This window comes from Ambystoma mexicanum, chromosome 7p (assembly GCF_040938575.1).
Source record: "Ambystoma mexicanum isolate Mex_15411 chromosome 7p, UKY_AmexF1_1, whole genome shotgun sequence".
In the NCBI taxonomy this organism is placed as follows: domain Eukaryota; kingdom Metazoa; phylum Chordata; class Amphibia; order Caudata; family Ambystomatidae; genus Ambystoma; species Ambystoma mexicanum.
Window position 1 is genome coordinate 532,712,900 of NC_090939.1, and position 22,318 is coordinate 532,735,217.

The 22,318-nt window shown below is 49.4% G+C and overlaps 1 protein-coding gene across 3 annotated transcripts in view; it reads right to left on the minus strand.

Annotated features, from left to right (window-relative positions):
• MYO16 (myosin XVI) overlaps positions 1-22,318 on the minus strand; it is a 3,167,675-nt gene that overhangs the window by 1,247,343 nt on the left and 1,898,014 nt on the right. For all 3 annotated transcript variants that reach the window (XM_069636567.1, XM_069636564.1, XM_069636566.1), the window contains exon 18: positions 3,574-3,691. In XM_069636567.1, coding sequence (XP_069492668.1) covers positions 3,574-3,691 — 118 coding nt within the window. The remainder of the gene's footprint in view (positions 1-3,573; positions 3,692-22,318) is intronic.

The window sequence follows — 22,318 nt, forward strand, 5'->3', positions numbered from 1 at the left end:
ACACTCTAATTTAGTCATTCTAGGTGATTCTAATCTCCACCTGAATATCTCTGATGACCTGCAAGCCAGTAAATTTGTTTCTGGATTACAGAGCTGCACTTTTAGACTCAGAAATCATGGCCCTACCCAATTAGGAGGGAAGCAGCTTGACTTAATTTTTTGCTGACTGTGATGGGCTCCTGGTGTTTCCTCCTCGCCCTCTGATTTGTTCGGACCATTTTCTCCTTCCTTTTTTCACTCCTGTGCCCCAGACCTATAGTGAAATTGGTGTCTCTCTTTTAACTTCACTGCCACTGGGCTAGGGTTTAATCTGAAACCATTTCTAGCTCTATCATCACCCTTACAGGTGAGGGAATCATTAATGACTCTAAAGATCCCTGCAGTGCCTTGACTGATGCCTTTCAACCCACAGCATTGCTCCTCTTACTCAATCCATTTTCCGAGCCCATCCGTCCACTCCTTGGTACTCCCCTACACTTAAATCCTTGAAACGTAGAGCAGAACGTAGTTGGCTTTCTAACTTAAACTCTGCAGCACGGTCTCTCTACCTTCAGGTTCGCCCCACCATCTACAATGCCGCTATAAAAAGGACTAAGGCTGATTTTTATGCAAATCACATTCTTACTGCCTCCTGCACCGTGCGTGAGCTGTTCTGTGTGACTATGGAACTGATCAATCATGCAAAAAGTCCTCTGATGATGCTACTAAATCAGGCCCACTGTGATCATATTGCTGTTTTCTTTAGGGATAATATTCTCAACATCTGCTAACTGATCAGTTTTGAAAGACCCACAAAGACAGACCCCCCTTTGGTCTTTGCTGCAATGGGGGAATTTCTGCCTAGCGCTTTGCACTTTGACGCAGTGACAGACAGTGTGGTCTCTACTGCACTGGAAAAACTTCGATCAGCCTCTCCCAGGGATCCAATCCCGCTTACCAGGCTCCAAGAGGCCTGCATCAATCTTACTGTCCTTCTCACTGCTGCACTTGATTACTCTTTTACCGCTGGTCACATTTCCACTTCGCATGCAGTAATTTCTCATGTATTAAAGAAATCCCTTCTTGAACCTGCGGTGGGGGAAAACTATCGCCCTACCTTCTTCTCCCTGTTCTGATGAAGCTTATGGAATCTATTGTCACCCCACAACTATCTGCCTTTCTGGAGGCCAACTCTCTCCTCCATCCTTTTCAATCTGGATTTCGCCCCGGGATTGGGACTGAGTCTGTGATGATGGCATTGATGGATGATATTGCCCTCCTGCAGGACCGCAGAGAGGTGGGAGCTTTGTTTCTTCTTGACCTCTCTGCAGCCTTTGATCCAGTGGATCACCAGAAGCCGCTTCAGTGCTTCTGTGAGGCGGGAATATTGGGCACTCTGCTTAAATGGTTTTCCTCCTTCTTGTCGGAACGGGTCAAAACAGTCTCTCTTCCATCATTTACTTTCCAGCCAACTGTATTGAAGTGTGGAGTTCGTTTGCTTTTTAACCTTTGTGTGCAGGCATTGGGTAAACTCATCGCCAGCTATGGAGTGCATTTTTTCTGCTATGGTGATGACACCCAGATTTTGTTCCATTTAAACACGCTCTCCACTGACCCCCCTAACAAGCTGAAAAACTGCCTTGCTGCAGTTGGTCAGTGGATGGATAATAACTGGTTAAAGTTAAACGGTGACAAAATGGAGGACCTCCTAGTTGGCTCTAATGTGGAGGGTCAGTTATAGACCAATGACTACTGGCCATCTTCTCTCGGTCCATGTCCTGAGCCTTCACCTGTGGTAAAAAGTCTTGGGATCAAACTTATGCCCACTGGTTCTCGGGAAGCCCAGGTTTTCACAGTTTGCCAAATGCGATTCATAAAACTCAAGGTTTTATGAAAAGTTCTCCCCTTTCTCCCGCTTCCACTCAGATGAAAAGTTGTTAGAGCCTCTCTATTATGAGTTCCCTAGATTATTGTAACGCTATCTATCTTGGGCAACCTGAGAGGCTACTTCAGCGTCTTTAAATTCTTCAGAATGCTGCAACACGTCTTGCCCTTGGAGCCCCCAGACTTGCTCACTCTCGCAAACTCGTGCATCAGTTACACTGGCTCCCCATCAGAAGCAGAATCAAGTTCAAGTTTCTCTCTATGCTCCATCGTGCCATTCATGGTGTTGTAGCTGAATGTTTACAGTCCAGGATTCAGCCCTACATCCCCAAGAGCTTATTGCACTTAACAACCAAATCTTTGCTACTCGTTCCTAGATTTTTTCGGACCAGACCGGGACGGAGATCTTTCTCTGTTCTTGCCTCCGATCTTTGGAACTCCTTGCCTCCGGACCTTCACAGACCGCTAGAATCTTTTCCATTCCGTAAGGCTTTAAAAACCTACCTGTTCTCAGTCGAATCTCCTTAGCTTCTCTCTCACTCAGAGCGCCTCGATAACTTACGGTCTTTGTGCGCTCTATACATATCCCCTACAATACAATAGCATTTCTTGAAAGTATGTCCCTTTATCTATCTCACAATCAGGGATCTAGCTTGAGAGAGCACCAGAGGGCGATACAGAGAAATTGTATTGCACAGGGAAGTGGATCTATGGAGTGACACTCTGATCATAAGTTTCTATGCCCAGAACTGTGACGTGTGTAGGGAATGTTTGAGTCCAAGAGCCATATTAATAAAATAAAAAAAAACATTTCATTAGTGCAAGAGGAATTAGCATTAGTCTAGGGCAAACATTTCCTATTGAGTAATAAACATATACTTTCAAAGTATTTTTGCAGCAGAGTACAAAACTAGAACCATGGCAAATATGTTACTGGTGCAAACATGTGTTGAAATAATATTCTTCCTGCAGTAGGGCATTCAAGCACTTGTGGTAATTGCACTTTGACTGGTTCAACGTTTCTGTAATACTGCCAAACATTTCAGAAAACAGGATGTGAAGTTGAAAGGGTTCTGTAGGGCTGTGTGTAACTGGCACAGTATAATAGAGCATGCGTTGCCGAATGACACGATATTTCTGGCCCATATCCGAAGATAGAAAGAACAGTTATCTCTGTACCTCTTTCTCTCCCTCCCTTTCCCACACATTCCTTTCTCTCTCGGCACGACATACACTCATTTTAGTGGCGTTTCACCATCTTTCTGACGACAGCTATTACACACGTCTATTCTGAAGGCATGACTGATGGGCTGATTCAATCCGGTATTTATAGCAAGACGAAATGAATAAATCATCAGCACGCCATCGTCACAGCATTAGAAGCTTCCAGTAAGACGACTTTGAGGTGAGCAATCACAGGGAATCGGCGTATTTCAATTTAGACATGTTCAAAAATCGTGTAAGTGCTCAATAACAGTATTAGAATGACTAAGAAGAATGCGGAATCTGCTATTGTGCCTTCTTTCTGACTGGATGTTCTTCTATTCAGTACGCGCAACATCAATTATTAAATGAATCGGCGTGCACCATAAAGTCAACAACAAAGGCACGTGTTCATGCCTGTAATTTCTGTATGACTGCCGCCATCTGGTGGCGAAAATTTGAGCTGCGCAGAATGTGAACAGTCGCCAATTATATGGAGCCACTGACCTTGTTCAAGTAGCTGCAGGTCTGACACAAATGCCGTCTCAGCGTCCGTCAGAGCAATAAACCGAAGGTCTCCAAGGTGCAGAATCGCCGAGAGGATCACGAACAGGTTTTCCACTTCCTGTACATATGTAAACAATTAGTTAAACACTGGACTCTGTTCAGTACACGGCAGCAAATATCAGCAATCATGTTGCTATTTTAAAAAATAAATCGATACACGAATAACGATTATCTGTAGAAGTTAAAGTAATTTACATATTTTATAGCAAACTACACTCTACCTATATTAGCTACGATACTAGTAGCTGTTTTTCCAAGGTTGCCTCTTTTTTAGGAGGTGTCCGCCAGACTCCGAATTCCTACCGAGAAATGTTAGCATTTGACCATTGCAAAACTGTTTCAGGCAGTGGGGCTAATCGGCAAATTCGCCCTGAGTGGCCAGATTATCAAATCAAACGCATGCAAAGAAGTGGAGCAAACACACGTAGATGCTTAGGTAATATGGAAAAGAGCAAACAAGTTTTGCCACAGAAGTATTATCTAAACATAAACGCACCTGTGTAAAGTTGAAGCAGGCTGTTTTATGTACTACGTTTGCAGTGTATCATGAACAGAAATATAGTAAACACCCTTCGGTTTATGTTATGCAGGAAACACAGAACAATCTAACAGCATGATTAATGTGCGCCCTAGTGCAAAACTTTTTAGATAATATTGATCTCTTCAAAAATGTTGTATAATCAAAGAAATTGCTCAACTTTTAGCGCTGGTGCAAATGTTAGATGATCTGGCCCCTGAAGCGTCTATGGGTTTATATGCCAAGATTTAAGATGGGTTGTCCCAGACACATCACTCACTGCAAAGCTCTTTCAGAAATATAACAAAGCCCTTCTCCCTCATCTTTCATTGTCTTCCATCCCAACCAAGCCCCAACCCAAACCACTGCTTTCAGGTCTTTGTGCCAACATAAAGATATGATATGATATGATAGGTTATTTATAACGTGCTTAATACCCAGAGGTTTCTAAGTGCGGACCCAGGGATCGAACCTGCATTGCTCTGTGTCGTCTTGCTTCCAAGGCAAGTATGTTGCCCCTGAGTTATCCTCCCGAAATACAAACTAAGATCACTGAAGGGAATAGTTTACACGTGAGATGAGGAGGGCCTAGCTCCTAACAACAAATACACACAAGGAAGAGCTGGCATGATGAATTCTGACTCATCGGGAGTCTTTTCAGGAGGGTACTATTCCAAACACACACACACACATTTTGAAATTGTCCATACCGTGAAACAAAACTGGTTGTTCCACCTTCAGATGTTTTAGACTACAACACACATCAGCCCTAGCCTACTTAATTAAGGATGAAAGATCTTGGGAGTTGTAGTTCAAAACATCTGAACCGTACAGGTTGCAGACAAAGAGAGTTTGGCAGACCTCCTGTTGGAGCCAGCAGCAAAGCAATAGATTGCCTGGGTTCTGATTTCTGATGAGTGGCCAATTGTATTCATATCTGCAGTTGTAAAATGGCAAATAGATTATGTTTCTCTTTTCATGATATCAAATGGGAATTCCCAAATTAACTGGGATCAACATCAATACTTTCCTCTAAACACTAGGCCAGGTAGGCATTAGACATATATGGTAGTCACAATCAAAGTAGCAACACTGTATGTAGGACAACCTTATTTATTCAAGTTTAACTCATGGCAAAACTATTAATCATGGATTTTTACATAAAGGTTCTTGCCACCATCATCAGTTGATTTGTCCATGATTTTAAATATCACGAAAACAAAGACAGTTTGTAAATCTCAGTAGCAGTGTAAACTTTGTTGTGCATGAAAAATGATAGATATAAACCTCTAGCCTCCTATCACCCAGGTTACATATATTCAAAAAGTAAAACATCATGTAACAGACATATATGCAGCTTCCTATATGTTTTTTGAATCGCTAACTCTCATATTCTGGGAAGTCACTCAGAAAGAGGGAGGGATATGACTAGAAAATATTCTTTTTCAGGTGGGGCAGAAATGATATGTTTTGCTTCAGGCCTGGAGTTGGCATCTGTGCACAAAGAAAGCTATCTCAAAAATGAAGTTCTGAGAAATGTCTTCACATGGTCCCTCTTGTTTGTTGTTTCATCACTCGTGACTGTGCAGATTACAAATCTGTTGAAAACCTATGCATTTATGGTACATGAGACATGAAAGACTACACATCTGGGGTCCAGATCCCTACGGACATGCCTCTGTGTGAGAGAGGTAGAACATAATTGCTCTACCAAGACAAAAGAAGTCATACCAGGATGTAAATGAACCATTTAATATAGGCAGAAAGAGGAAGGGGCTGAGTAGGGCAGCACCGGGAAGCACTTTCCAGTTAGAGACGAGTTGCCTAGCAATTTGTAAACGTACACTTTCTGGGAATCTGCATTCCTCTCTTTAATATGGATGTGAGAATCCTTTGTACACTGCTCCCCTTTTCCTGAGGATAAAGCTCTCTGGGCATGACATCACCAGGCAAGAAGAATATGAAATAGCAGTCAGGATCAGGCCCTTGCAGAAGGTGAAAAGGGTGACAATCAGCTGTGATCATGGCCTAGTGATTCATGAGTGCAGACTTGAAGAACGATTCACCTGGAATCTGGTTTGGAGTACATTCTGCTCCAAAGTCCTCTGAAATGCAGGCGACGACCAAGATTCCCGAGTTAGGCGCACTCTTCTCCCTACCCATTCCAAGGGAACATTTGGGGTGACCAGCTGTTAGACAAGGCCTGCTTGCAACTAGAAGAGAGGTGCCCAGGGTCCTGCTCACTGGAGGTAACAGTCCCTGCAAGTGTTATTTGTTGTCCTGTTTGGAAAGGATAGCACAAACATGGCCCTTGTCCATGGAGATTCTAGACATGGTCCCCTAGCAAATCCCGTAGCAAACAAGAGCATAGCAAGTGACCCATGGCTCTCATTGCAACTCCAAACTGCTTTAATGCCAGATTACGCATCTTCAACAATGACCAAGCTGCTGCAAGTGAATTTCCAGAGTCATCTCTGACACACCACAGCCTTGGCATCTCTGAGTTCCGCTATGACATCGAATCTCCACTCTCTTTGCATCTGAGACCTTCCGAGTGTTCCAGCGTATCCAACTCAGTTATCCAGCCAGTTATGCTTGCTCCGTGTTACATGCAAGTCTTCACTTCTCCGCAACCGCGGCTGCAGTGTTTTCCTAAACTGTGGCAATCACATTGCATGCCATATACCAGTATCTTTGACCCGTAAATCACTGCTGCTGACGAGCTGTATCACATCATTGTATTCTGTTAACACTTTTCCCCGACCCAACCCCAGCTCTGTGTAGAAAGTACCCAGACGCCTGGTTCAACGCTGCAAAGCAATGCTACAGGTATTGATTGATATGGTCCTGTCCCTGCACCATGCCTAATAGCAAGACCTACTCTCTAACCTTTTTAAAGACATATTTTGGCATTGCTGCTGAAAACATTGATTGTGCACTGCTGTGTTTAAATCCCAAAGTCTACATTCTTTGTGATTTCACTTACAGGTGGATGAGGGTGATGTGTATTGTTTTGATGTGTGTTAGATGTTTTATGTTTAATTAGTTTAATTGCTGGTATCATACATATTGTACCAGGCACCACTCTCCTCAATCAACATTCATGTCCTTGCATTCCTTTCCCTGGCCCATATTGCCCACTCCATTCACTCCTCTGCCCAACTCCCTTTTTCCACCTCATAGAGCTAAGGCCTAGCCCTTTCTATATTATAAGGTTGGGGTTGCATTTTGCCACTGGCTTTGTAAAAGTAGGACACTTCCATGTATTTCCCTCCTTTGTGCAATATGAATGTTCGATATGAGCAGAGGAGGAGTGGACTGTGGTGAGAGCCATAACTCCAAGTGATGTCATAGGAAAACATACATAAACATGCAGACATAACCACGTGCCGGTGTGGTCTGTATGTAGATGTATGGACCGCCTCCAGGCAGCAATGAGGATAGAAACAGAAAATGTCCTTTTAGTAATCAGAGGGATCCACAAGCAACACGAAACACACAGCGCTGCACACCGCGCCACACTCGGCGCAGGTGTGGGCTGTATGTAGATGTAGGTACCACCTCCAGGCAGCAATGAGGATAGAAACAGGACTTTTCCTTTTGTCAATCAGAGGGATCCACAGGCAACATCAAACACACAGCGTTGCACACCGTGGCACGCTCTGCGCCAGTGTGGGCTGTATGTAGAGGTAGATACCACCTCCAAGTAGCAATCAGGATAGAAACAGGACACACAGCGCTGCACACCATAGGAATATGCGGTGTACTAGGTTTGATGTCATTCCCACAGTGCATTGCTTTGCATCTGCTGATCTCTTATGGACATACATCTGAAAAGTGAGAATTCTACTCTATGCACATGGCTAGGACTATTGATGACTGTTGGTACTAAGTCTTTAGTTATTTCATGACACTTTGAAGCTGGAAGAGGCACACATGGGGTGACACTGGAAGGATGGAACCACACATTCATCACTATAAAAAGATAGAGACCCTATGGAATGATCCTGTGGGTCCCACTAATCTGTCAGTTTGATTCTAACATATATCGAAAATACATTGTTTTTTTAAAAATTGTATTTTTATTTGATTTAAATTGAACACCAATTTTTACAATGAAAAAACTCTTATTACATTATACACTTATTTGTGTCAATGTTACAACTAGTTTCAACGAACGTTTCCAAGATGCAGTGCCGCCTGGGGTCCTTTCACTATGCACAGCAATCTCTGTGGCCTTTTTAAATCTGAAACATTGAATTCAAACAAGTAATAGTAAAAATATCTCAACACAAACTGAGTACCAAGGTGGGTTTGTATGACTGTCATTCAGCATTCTCACTCTCTTGCTGACAGAGTGTGTCAATTAAATGGGCCTTCAGCTTTCTAATGAACATGAGGTCACACTGACAGCCTTGGCAATGCTAGCTAAATTTGTTCTTGTATGACAGAGTTTGGATTGGATTTGAAGTTGTAAATAGCACAAACCTAACCGGGTAGCAACAGAGTACTGTGGAGGTAATTGAGAGTAACATATAAGGTAGGGAGAGGGTTACAATACACGGCATGGGATGATCCAGCCATGTAGCTGCAATTTGGTTTGATTGCAACTATTGACAAGTCCCTGACATGTTGGTTGGGTATCTGGAAGATACAATACTGACAGGTGAGAGAATGCTTAAAGGAAAGACATGAAGTATTGAATTCCACTTCAGAAAAGTTAAAACACTAAATCTCAGAAGCTGAGTGTCCTGGGAAAGGTGTCTTAATAGTAGTGTGGGCTTGAATAGTCCATTTAGCTACTACTTATCCCTGCAGAGCATGAGGACCTTCTTCACAGTATCAGTAATAAGACAAATAGACATCTCTACCTAGTTCAAACAGGGCACTTTAGTATATATGAATCAATTTACTCAAAGTCATGGAGAACTAACGATGGACTTAAAGTCGTTAGAAATGTTGCTGTTTGGCTGTGGTGTGATGCAGGAACACAAGGAGCCTTGAGCTGCCTTGAGTTCATGTATGATTGCAGGTTGTCTATGCTGCAAATGGGAAGGTTCTTTCACTAGTGGGTGATCATCGTCTAAGCAGGTCTGAAATGTTCTTAATTGAAAACCAATGTTCTCTTGGCAGAATACTTGATTGATGAAAGTTGTATGGCTCACACAGATTTATTTTCAGATTTTAGAATTGAATAAACGGAAGCAGGTACATGACAAATAATCAGGCCTTAGAATAAGAACCTGGTGGTTTCTATTTGCCCAGCGTGGTGTCTCTCTGGATAGTTAGATATGTGTGTGGTGTCAGACCAATAGGCTGTGGCAAGAACATGTCAAATAATCAGTCATGTCTTTCCCTCTGTGCCTTCTGCTTTGTTTGGATTATCTTCTGGAGCTTGTTTCCTTACCCATCTAGTCTTTGCTGGCTGCTGCTCTGTTTTCATGTACAGTTATCGGTATGTAGAATGTATTTAACTGAGACCAGATGTCCTTCACATCAGTTTGGATTTGTGTAATGTTTTCATTGATTTGCTGCATGAAATGCTATAGTTTGCTCAGTTCCACCATAAGTGAGGGTTCAGGCAGGGCTTATATGGGTGATGGAGTGTCGGACTTGATCATGGATCATGCTGAGAGCAAGATCAAGCTATAGTTGCAGGATTTCTTTGGGGTTAGCCATTCAGGGGGACGCTCCCAGGGGATTTTCGGGTACCTGTATTTTACTATATTGTCCCATGGCATTTATGGTGAATCTGTATGTTCAACATGGTATGCTAGTCTTCCAGAAGTCAAAGAAATTCTGTTTGCCCGCATGTTATGGTCTGCTCTGAGTAGGACAATACTGTTACATAGCCTCAGCTCGTGGTCCACTGTTGCACTTCTCCTAAAGCTGGACCCCACTTGCCTGCCAGTGCTCCATGAAGACTATGGGCCTCATCACGAGTTTGGCGGTAACCCTTAAATCCGGAGTTAGCGCTGTTACCGCCGGATTTAAGGGTCCGCCAAATCAGGGCTTTGGCAGATTTCTCCCCAGCTCTGAGCTTGGGGGAAATCCGCCGAAAATTTGCGCTCATACCGCCGGCAGGAAACCCGCCGGCGGTATGAGTGCAAAATTTCCCCATTGAGCCCAATGGGGAATGGGGAATTCCCGAATGGGCTCAATGGGGAATGGGCAATACCCGTTCAATCAAACCCGTGATCTGGCACTATTAGCGCCAGGGGGTTCGGCGGTAGGACTATTAACGCCGGCGCTAATAGCGCCGGCGTTACCGCCCAACTCGTGATGTGGCCCAATATCTATACTCGGGGTGAAACAAACATTCAGATCAAAGGCATTGCCTCTTATTAGTTTGACCGTCGTCCGAAAGTGCTAGCGCCATGGCTTACCCACCTAGGAATCACATCACAATGACATTATCTTTTCGCCAGTTAAGTGCTGAAATCCTGTAAACTACAGGCACCATTGAGATTGTGTTCATTGATACTACAGTGAAATAATCCACTTCAGTGAGGCCAAAATCCCTACCGGCAAAAAAGTGTGTCCAAGTCTCATCTTCAATAGAGTCTATGACACAAGCGCAATGTATTTTTTAGGGTACGAGCGCCCATGCTAGCCAGCATCAGATACAATAGACCTCCTTGTTAGGTGACCAGTCACTAATGGGCTCAGTTCTTAGAGATAATCTGCTCTGCCCATTCAAGCCACTATTCATCCTCTGGCAGCAACAACTTGTATGCCACAAACACGTGTAAGTCTTGGCATAGCTGTGTTCGGCTGTTGCTGCAGTAATGCAGTAGCATCATTGAAGCAATATGTAGCTCCACAGATCCACGCGTAGTCAGGAATACAAAAATACATGTGGCCCTCACAGTTGGCCAGAGGACCCTATATAAATTAGCTTAATTTAGATCTATTTACATTTTCAGCTCCAAGTGATTTGAATGCAAACGCTACATTCTAAAACCGGAATGCGTGGTTATAGAGCCAGGAGCCAAAAGAAATGTACACAATTAATACAAACATCAGACTCAGTAGCTAAAATGACTATAAAAAAGAACGGCCCATAAAGCAGCTAAACATTGTCCCCATTTGGAGCATACATATAGACTCCTATAAACAAAGTTTAAAGACCATTATTGTACTTCTGTTTCAATCTTTCAAGTGTCTCGTTTTCAGGCTTCCTAAGACTTGCAGCCAGTTACTCAGTCCCTTATACCATATTCTCGTAGACTTGGAACAACTAATTACACTTTTCTTTTACTGTGTCAAGCGTTTTGGATCAGTGACTCCCTGCTAGTAATTGCAGACTGGTAACCATTGATTCAATTATTATTTCAGTTTTCCAGTTTTCAGGTTCTCGGACAGCTTTTCTGAATTTAATAATACACTTTTTATTCTGCAGATATGTAGAAGGCGTTTTCACCATGATTCACCATCAATATGTGGAGGAAGCTATGATGTAGACATTGATTTCCTAGCATAGCATACTTTAACTCCTTTCTCATAATGGTCTGTTGAACCTTGGCTAGGATATCTGGCTTTGTATCCAAGCATGCTATATTTGTATAAACCCCCTCTCACCATCTTGTTTATGTTTAGGTGGGTTATTGAAGCATTGTTTCCCAGCAAGCATCAACCTCTCTCTCACAACAGTTTCTTAGATTTAGGCAGAGATGGTAGACTTTGCTTTACAAGATAAATTATGGTTCAAACCCTCTCTCAGAGTTTGAGACCTGTGCTGGATTTTGGACTTTGTTTCTCTAGATGCATCAACTTCCGTTCATCAGAGTTGTGATGCAATATTACTCTTTGTTTCTCCGCATGCAAGTTTTCAATCCTCCTCTCTCAACCATGTTCATGTGAGCACTGTGTATTTGGACATTGAATCCGAGCATTTAGCATCATCTCTCTCAACATTGTTTGTCAAGAAGTGGTGTGGGATACTTTATTTTGTTTCCCAGTTCAATCCTCAGTGGACACTCGTTCTTAGGTTTGCACTCAGAAGTGGACTTTGTTTTCCAGAATTCAACAACTTCTCTCTCACAATGGTAATTCCTCAAAACTGTTGTTATAGTTGACTTTGCTGCAACATTTCCTTCAACATTCATCATATGCTTCCTGTTTTGTGTTAGGACTTTCTCATACCATTCACTTAGTTTAATCTCCACTAACCTATCTTTGCCTCTTCCAATTATTGATCCCATTCACATTAGCATCTCCTATTAATTGCTCATTTCATCTCCACCAGTTGTCAGTTAGGGTCTGGAAACCCATCGTCTGACTGATTTCGGATTATGTCCTGCTTTCACCTTTACCTCCAGATGTTCATAATGGTCCTCCAGCTGCACCTCTCTCTTTCTCTCTCTCTGTCTGTCTCCCCCTCTGTACCTCTTTGGGTGTTGAAAGACTAGCAGCTGTCTGGGCTTAGTAGCATGTTAATAGACACAGACAACAGACTCAGGTTTTCTGCTACATGGTATCATTGTGACAAACAACTCTCCGCAATATACTATAACCAATGATTGGTTTGGATTTTACTCATACACCTGGAAAAACAGAAGGAGAAGACGTTTGTAAAAGAGTTTCTATGTTTCAAAGACGTTTCTATCCAAAGGATTGTGTAATGAAAATAGTTGATATTTAATGTTTGTGAGCTAATTCATTAAAAACAATCCTTTAGGAAATACACTGAATAGAAATAAAATGGGCAAGTGGCAAGCTCTGTCTTGATTCTTTGAGTTTGACAAGAGCGTTCACTCATCTGGAACTTTCAGGATGCAGGTTGTTTGGAAAAAGAAGTGGTCAGTAAACCAAACTGGCTGGGGTTATCAATACGAGTGTGGATGCCACACTGAAGCTTAAACTCTATCTATGGAACCCACAGAAGCACAGAAAGAGATATTTACCATCCAGGGTGTGTTCCACGCTACATTGTCTAAAAGCACTAGTTACTTGATCACAAGAACATGTATTTCTCATTCCACATTGCTTGGCTCTGCATGTATTACATGGTATGGTCACCAAATATTTAGGTTCTGAAGAAGCACTATTTACAACATACATGTTGGCATTATTAAGGCAAATTGTCAGTGGTCAAAGTGTACGAAAAGAAGTAGTGGAACTATGTTCCCTGCCGGTCTGCACCCACTCCCCACAAACCCCATCACCACGTTCCCTCCCACACACAATAGACACCCCAAACACCTGCACCGGCTGTTTAAGGGAACGTTCAGTGCAGTGCACTAAAATTGCAAGTTTCAACTTCTTCCTACACTTCTATTTTAAAACGAAACCATTCCGGAACGGTTTCTTTTTAAAATAAAAGTATAGGAGCTGTAAAAGATCATTTTAAAAAATAGAGGAGCACCGCTCCCATCCGCTCCCGCTCACTTCGACCACTGCAAATTGTACACAAAATAAATGACAGTTCATTAAGAGGTTTGACCTTCATATTTGACATGGCAACAAATAGCAGGTGAAATGCAATAGTGCCTTAAGACATCTACAGGCCGATTCATGGAATAATTAGCGCGGCGCAAGTGGGCAAAAACGTGCGAATCGCAGTGGAATAGCGAAAATCGCAGTGCAATTGCGAAAATCGCACGAAAAGCAGCGCACGTCGATTCATGGAAGGCCGTGCGCGAGAAAACCAGCGGATGTGCGATAAAAAAGTGCGCGGCGCACGTTGGCGCACAGGCCATCTAACAGCGTGCGCCAGGTCACAGCGAAAATCGCACAGGCCACAGCGAAATTCGCACATAGCGCGGCGCACGCAACAAAAGTAGGCGGAACACGGGCGTAACACTCGGAATGGGGAACAACTTGCTAAAACGTGGGCGTCACGGGGGAAGTACAGGGCACAAGTGCGCGGAACGCCCACACGCTCGCCTAAAACTCGTATTCATGGAATAGAATAGGGCAAAAAAGCGCACGCTCAAACCAGCGCACAGGCACAAACACGACCGCCACAAGAAAGCAGGCGGTAGCGTCTCTGCGGCTGTAAGAAATGTGCGCCAAAAGGTGCGCCAACAAATAGCACCTATATACTGCCATGATGAATGTCCCATACTGTGGCCCTCCAGGAAAAATGACGTGCAAAGGGGTACCCACAAACACGGACACCCGCTGACAAAAAATACGTGTGCGTGTATACCGGGGTGCGCGGGAAGTCTAACACGCGATTTCAGCAGGGTACGTGCATCACAGGGGTTCGCGTGAAGTTCCTCACGCGATCGGGCCTGGGGGAGCGTGCTACGTGTATTTCAGGGGTTCGCGTGAAGTTTCACACGCGATCGGGCCTGGGGGAGCGGGCTACGTGTATTACAGGGGTTCGCGTGAAGTTCCTCACGCGATCGGGCCTGGGGTAGCGGGCTACGTGTATTACAGGGGTTCGCGTGAAGTTCCTCACGCGATCGGGCCTGGGGGAGCGGGCTACGTGTATTTCAGGGGTTCGCGTGAAGTTTCACACGCGATCGGGCCTGGGGGAGCGGGCTACGTGTATTACAGGGGTTCGCGTGAAGTTCCTCACGCGATCGGGCCTGGGGGAGCGTGCTACGTGTATTTCAGGGGTTCGCGTGAAGTTTCACACGCGATCGGGCCTGGGGGAGCAGGCTACGTGTATTACAGGGGTTCGCGTGAAGTTCCTCACGCGATCGGGCCTGGGGTAGCGGGCTACGTGTATTACAGGGGTTCGCGTGAAGTTCCTCACGCGATCGGGCCTGGGGGAGCGGGCTACGTGTATTCCAGAGGTGCGCGTGAAGTTCCACACGCGAATAGCCTGGGCGCGTGTATTTCAGGGGTGCGCGTGAAGTTCCACACGCGAATAGCCTGGGGGCGCGTGTATTCCAGGGGTGCGCGGGAAGTTCCACACGCGAAAAGCCTGGGCGCGTGTATTTCAGGGGTGCGCGGGAAGTTCCACACGCGAATAGCCTGGGCGCGTGTATTTCAGGGGTGCGCGGGAAGTTCCACACGCGAATAGCCTGGGCGCGTGTATTTCAGGGGTGCGCGGGAAGTTCCACACGCGAATAGCCTGGGCGCGTGTATTTCAGGGGTGCGCGGGAAGTTCCACACGCGAATAGCCTGGGGGCGCGTGTATTCCAGGGGTGCGCGGGAAGTTCCACACGCGAATAGCCTGGGCGCGTGTATTTCAGGGGTGCGCGGGAAGTTCCACACGCGAATAGCCTGGGCGCGTGTATTTCAGGGGTGCGCGGGAAGTTCCACACGCGAATAGCCTGGGCGCGTGTATTTCAGGGGTGCGCGGGAAGTTCCACACGCGAATAGCCTGGGCGCGTGTATTTCAGGGGTGCGCGGGAAGTTCCACACGCGAATAGCCTGGGGGCGCGTGTATTTCAGGGGTGCGCGGGAAGTTCCACACGCGAATAGCCTGGGCGCGTGTATTTCAGGGGTGCGCGGGAAGTTCCACACGCGAATAGCCTGGGCGCGTGTATTTCAGGGGTGCGCGGGAAGTTCCACACGCGAATAGCCGGGGCGCGTGTATTTCAGGGGTGCGCGGGAAGTTCCACATGTGATTTGACAGTGTGGGTCCTCCCAGGTGTACCCTGTACACCCTCCACGGCCCCTGCAGGCAGCCCACACCACAGGGGACTACCCTGCATCCCTGGTCATGTCCCGCAGGCAGCCCACCGCCCATGGGCATGCCCCCCAGCAAAGGCACATGTCTCCTTGAACTAATGAACACCAACTCATGTCACCTTGCACCCCCACCCCACAGCACTGTGGGGCACCTGCCAGCAGGCCCCCACCCATGTCCAACTCATGTCCCCCACCACCCCCACCCCCCATCACTGTGGGGCACCTGCCAGCAGGCCCCCACCCATGTCCAACTCATGTCCCCCACCACCCCCACCCCCCAACCACCAGGGTCACCCTCCACCAGGCCCCCACTCATGTCTCCCACCACCCCCAAACCCCAGCAGTGCAGGGTCACCCTCCACCAGGCCCCCACTCATGTCTCCCACCACCCCCACCCCCCAGCCACCAGGGGCACCCTCCACCAGGCCCCCACTCATGTCTCCCACCACCCCCACCCCCCAGCCACCAGGGTCACCCTCCACCAGGCCCCCACTCATATCTCCCACCACCCCCAAACCCCAGCAGTGCAGGGTCACCCTCCACCAGGCCCCCACTCATGTCTCCCACCACCCCCACCCCCCAGCCACCAGGGGCAGCCTCCACCAGGCCCCCACCCATGTCTCCCACCACCCCCACCCCCCAGCACTGTGGGGCACCTGCCAGCAGGCCCCCACCCATGTCCAACTCATGTCTCCCACCACCCCCACCCCCCAGCCACCAGGGGCACCCTCCACCAGGCCCCCACTCATGTCTCCCAGCAACCCCACCCCCCAGCCACCAGGGTCACCCTCCACCAGGCCCCCACTCATGTCTCCCAGCACCCCCACCCCCCAGCCACCAGGGTCACCCTCCACCAGGCCCCCACTCATGTCTCCCACCACCCCCAAACCCCAGCAGTGCAGGGTCACCCTCCACCAGGCCCCCACTCATGTCTCCCACCACCCCCACCCCCCAGCCACCAGGGTCACCCTCCACCAGGCCCCCACTCATGTCTCCCACCACCCCCACACCCCAGCAGTGCAGGGTCACCCTCCACCAGGCCCCCACTCATGTCTCCCAGCACCCCCACCCCCCCAGTCACCAGGGGCAGCCTCCACCAGGCCCCCACCCATGTCTCCCACCACCCCCACCCCCCAGCCACCAGGGTCACCCTCCACCAGGCCCCCACTCATGTCTCCCACCACCCCCAAACCCCAGCAGTGCAGGGTCACCCTCCACCAGGCCCCCACTCATGTCTCCCACCACCCCCACCCCCCAGCCACCAGGGTCACCCTCCACCAGGCCCCCACTCATGTCTCCCACCACCCCCACCCCCCAGCCACCAGGGCACCCTCCACCAGGCCCCCACTCATGTCTCCCACCACCCCCACCCCCCAGCCACCAGGGTCACCCTCCACCAGGCCCCCACTCATGTCTCCCACCACCCCCAAACCCCAGCAGTGCAGGGTCACCCTCCACCAGGCCCCCACTCATGTCTCCCACCACCCCCACCCCCCAGCCACCAGGGGCAGCCTCCACCAGGCCCCCACCCATGTCTCCCACCACCCCCACCCCCCAGCACTGTGGGGCACCTGCCAGCAGGCCCCCATCCATGTCCAACTCATGTCTCCCACCACCCCCACCCCCCAGCCACCAGGGGCACCCTCCACCAGGCCCCCACTCATGTCTCCCACCACCCCCACCCCCCAGCACTGTGGGGCACCTGCCAGCAGGCCCCCACCCATGTCCAATCCATGCCCCCCTGCACCTGGGTCCCAACATTCCCCAATCATGTCCGTAATGCCCATCCTCCCCTGCCAAAAGGCCCAACCAACTATCACACCCACCCACATATCAAAGGCAATTACATGTTACACCCCCAATTTAAATAATGCAATTGAACACATGTCTGTCACACACAATGGCTGCAAGTGAATGACAAAACACCCAACATGACATGCCTGAAAGCAATGAGATGATACGACACATTGAAGAATAAAAAAAATAATGTATTGAACAGCAAGTAGAATGGAAATGAAATAAGAAAAAACACAAAGCAAATCAAACAAAACAAGATGAATGTCCAAGAAAATAATCTGAAAAATAAAAATAAGCCAATGAAGAACCATGAAGAAGATCATCCTGGGTCCATGAGCCCAACCAAATTAAACCTAACTATGACTACTAACTAAAAACTGAACTTTATACAAAAAAGTGGTGCATTGTCCAATCGCTACCAAAAAAAATCAAAAAAACAAAGGAAACCTAAACCTAACTATACAACTATATACAAAGGCAGCGGGCTATTCGGACGGCTCACTGGTTGTTGTCATGGGCCAGGGCATCATCGAACTCCTGGTCAATGGCTTGGAGGCGGGCATGTTCCCTGGCCCCGAGGTCCCGCAGGGTTAACGCAGTGTCAAGCTCAAACTCCCTGCGAAGACCCTCGAGGCACTCAGCCCGCCTCAGCGCCCTCCGCATGGAGTCCTCCGCCCTGACCATCGTGAGCCGTTCCTCCTCTGCCCGCTGCCGCTCCGCACCTATCCGCTGGCACAACCGCTCCCACACGAAAGCCACTCCCATTCCAGGGTTCTCCTGCCCTCCGGCCGATGCCTGCACCCCTGATGTTGATGGCCCCGAGCCATGATGCCTCCCACGTTGAGCCTGCTGCTGCCTCCGACGCAACTGCCTGTGCCAGCACGACGGCATCCAGGCTGATGGAAACCACCGACGCCGTCGTGCACGTGCCCTGCCCGATGATGCCGTCACATCCTCCATCTGCTGGGGTCCAGTTGCTCTGGTGTCCACCCCTGCTGGATCACTGACTCCCGACTGTGGCAGGGATGGGATCCCCACCGAGCTGGCTGCATTGGTCGGGGCAGGTCCACAGGGGGCCCTGGTGGCATCTGGGCTGGAAGACGGCAAGGAGAACGACTGGTGGATAGCCTGCACAGAGGAGGAGAGGGCCGCCACATTGGCCAACACATGCAGGAAACCCCCGAACATGGCCGATCCCAATTGGGCCACGTCGGCACGGTGCACTTCGTGATGCCGTGCGTGCTCCTCCCGGGAAGCACGCACGGCATCACGAATCACAGCCGTGCGCATCGCGACCCCAATCAGGACCTTCTCTGCACGGCCAGGGGTTCCCACGTCCGCAGGTGGAGGGGAGTCAGGTGACATGGACATCCCCTCTACCTGCGGACAGGCCTGGGACGGGGCATCCCTGCTGGTGCATGGTGGTGCACTCACAGGGTCAGGGACAGCGACATGCACAGGCCCCTCCACGGTGACCTGTGCTGCCTCCTGCCCCTGGCCCTGGAATCACCACTTGCACCAGCAGGGATGCCCCCACCAGGCCCCATGTGTGCCCCAGTGGCGGCCTCCTCCTCCTCTGTGCAAACCACCAACCTGGATGGCTCCTCACCGTCTCCCACCGTAGCAGGCCCCTGTGGGGGCTCACCCACCCCTTCCGCTGCAGCCGTGGGGGCATCCCCGCCGCCTTGCTCCACAGCGCCGTCTCCGTCCTCCTCTTCACTAGCCGCTGCGTAGAGGGAGACAAAGAACACAAGCATCAGGGCACTGTACAATGGTCCCCTAGACAGGAAGCAATAGCAGATGAGCACCACTGTCAAAGTACACTTCCATCATGTCCCTACACAACACATGGGTCAGTCCAGGCAAAACACACACAGTAACAGGCATGGTGCATGCCATGGACATTTCCATGCATGTCCAATGGACTCTTGGAACATTCAATGATATGTAACTCACATGCATCATGGCTCATGCCTATCACATGCACACACTTCACCTCAGTCACATCCATCTGGCCCCAAACACACCAAACACAGCGGATACAAGGGTAATTTGGCTGCTTTACTGAATCTGTGCATTGTCACACACATGTGTCATGCATCCATGGCATGCACAAGTCACAGACACGCAGGTCAGGCACACAGACATGGCTACCATATATGTACCTGCCATCAGCACCCATCCCTCACCCCCACCCATGTCCAGGTACAGAGACTGGCATGCTCTCATGTTCAAAATCTGCATAGGGCTCCCCATGCGGCATTTCAACACATGCAACAACCATGTGGGTCACACATCACTGGTCGCACATGCATTACCATGATGTCCCTGCACACATACATGCATACATGGCCTATGGCACACATACAGGCAAGTATCATAGAACCAGCACACCGCAACATGCCCTGTCTCCCACAGTAATGCATGGACACTTACCGCTCAACTCCAGACGGGCCTCCCTCTCAAGGATCTGTGCGTGGAGCGCTGGGCGTACGCGTTCCAGGACCCTCATCTGGATGGAACTCATGCGGCCCCGGCCCCCCTCCACGAGGCGCCGGGCCTTCACAAGGGTCCTGGACCTCAAGTCCTCCCAGCGCTTCTTGATCTTCAGGACGTCGCGGGTTGCCACCCCCTCCGCGTTGATGGCAACCACACAGTCGGCCCAGATCCTCTGCCGTCCTTCCTTGCTGGCGCGGGACGATCCAAAGAGGGCATCATACTGCCCCAGGACATGCTCCACCAGGACACCAACTTCGGTGACAGTGAAGCTGGTGCCCCTCTGCCCCTCTGGCCTGGGGTTGCCACTGGTGCCAGATGTGGAAGTGCCCGACATGGCAACCCCAGAGGCAGGTGTGGGTGGGCAACTGGGTCCTGGGGCTGGGCTGTGGAGCGATGTAATCCCAGTCGGGAGTCTTCAGTTCCAGCAGGGGTGGACACAGCAACTGGACCCCTGCAGATGGCTGATGTGCAGGCACCAAATGGCAGGGCACGGTGGCAGCAGGCAGGCAGGCAGGCAGCAGCAGATGGCACGTGGGAGGCTGCTCGGGGCACGGGGGGGCAGTAACTCGGCCTTCTGGGCAGGAGCGTGGTCTTTCCGTGTGTTTTCGCGTGGCCAGCTTGATACGGAGTGATTTGGCACGTGAAAATCCTGCACGTCAGCGTGAAATCCGAGGAAAGGCCCTTAGCGCGTAAGCGCGTCAGCACGCATACGCGATTCTATTGGACCAGAGTCCCTCAGCGCGTAAGCGCGTCTGTGACGTGACCCGCACGGGTGTTCCCCACTCAGCACGTGATGACGGGGCACACGTGGAGATACTGCACGTCAGAGTATCATCGCGTGTAATTGGACAAAAGTGCGCGTACACGCGATTGGCCTATGTACGTGTATTTAATGGGTGCGCGGGCACTTACACACGCAAGTACGTCAGCGAACCTGTATCCCGTGGTGCGTGTGAATTTCCACACGCTATTGGACTGGGAACTGGATTCCAGGGGTGCGCGGGTCACACGCTGTATCCCGTGGTGCGTGTGAATTTCCACACGCTATTGGACTGGGAACTGGATTCCAGGGGTGCGCGGGTCACACGCTGTATCCCGTGGTGCGTGTGAATTTCCACACGCTATTGGACTGGGAACTGGATTCCAGGGGTGCGCGGGTCACACGCTCGCCTAGAACACGCGCAAAGCATAAATTTGCGCACTTTAACAATAACAAGCTCAGACGCCAGGATGAACATACCGTTCCTAGCAGCAGTGGCAGTGGGCTACCAAAGGAGGAGGAGGAGGATAGTCAGGGCCAGAATATTCACACCCAGAACCAGCCTTTTCGGGATGCCTGATGACCAGGTGTATGGGAGGTACAGGTTTCCACCACACATTATACTGGACCTGGTGAGTGAGTGGGAGGATGACCTCACATCACCCACCCTGTGCTCCCAAGCACTCTGCCCCCTGGAGAAGGTCCTCAATGTACTGCACTTCTTAGCCACTGGATCATTTCAGCGAACAAGTGCCATAGTGGGTGGGGTGTCACAGGCCACCCAGTCACGCTGCCTACACCAGGTCTTGAACATCATCACTGCACGGCCATCAGTCCGCAGGCACATATACCTGCCCAGAACACCTGCAGAAAGGCATGCTGCCGCCCTGGATTTTTACGCTGTGGCACGATTCCCCAAAGTGCTAGGTGCCATCGACTGCACCCATGTGGCGCTACGTCCCCCCAGGGCATCTGAGCACATCTATAGGAACCGCAAGCACTGGCATTCCATCAACGTGCAGGTAGCATGTAATGCCAAGGGAATCATCACCTCAGTATATGCCAACTATCCCGGCTCCACCCACGACAGCTTCATTTACCGAATGTCCACCCTAAGCCGGGACCTAGAAGCTGGGCGGCATGGCGATACATGGCTGCTTGGTGAGTATGTATGCCACTGCACATGCATGCATGTTGGATACTGAGCAAGGTCACAACCCCACCAATGATACCAATCACCACCTCCACAGGGGACAGTGCCTACCCTCTCAGCCCCCACATGATGACGCCAATTCGGAACCCCACCACGCCACCCCAGGTAAGATATAACACAGCCCACATTACAACCAGGGGCATAGTGGAGCGCACATTCGGAGTGCTAAAGTCACGCTTTCGCTCCCTTGACCGTTCTGGCGGGCAGCTGTTATACGCTCCCCCAGTAGTGTGCAGGATCATAGTGGCAGCATGTGTCCTGCACAACGTTGCAACACGCCGGGGCCTGGCCGTGGACATGGTGGTGG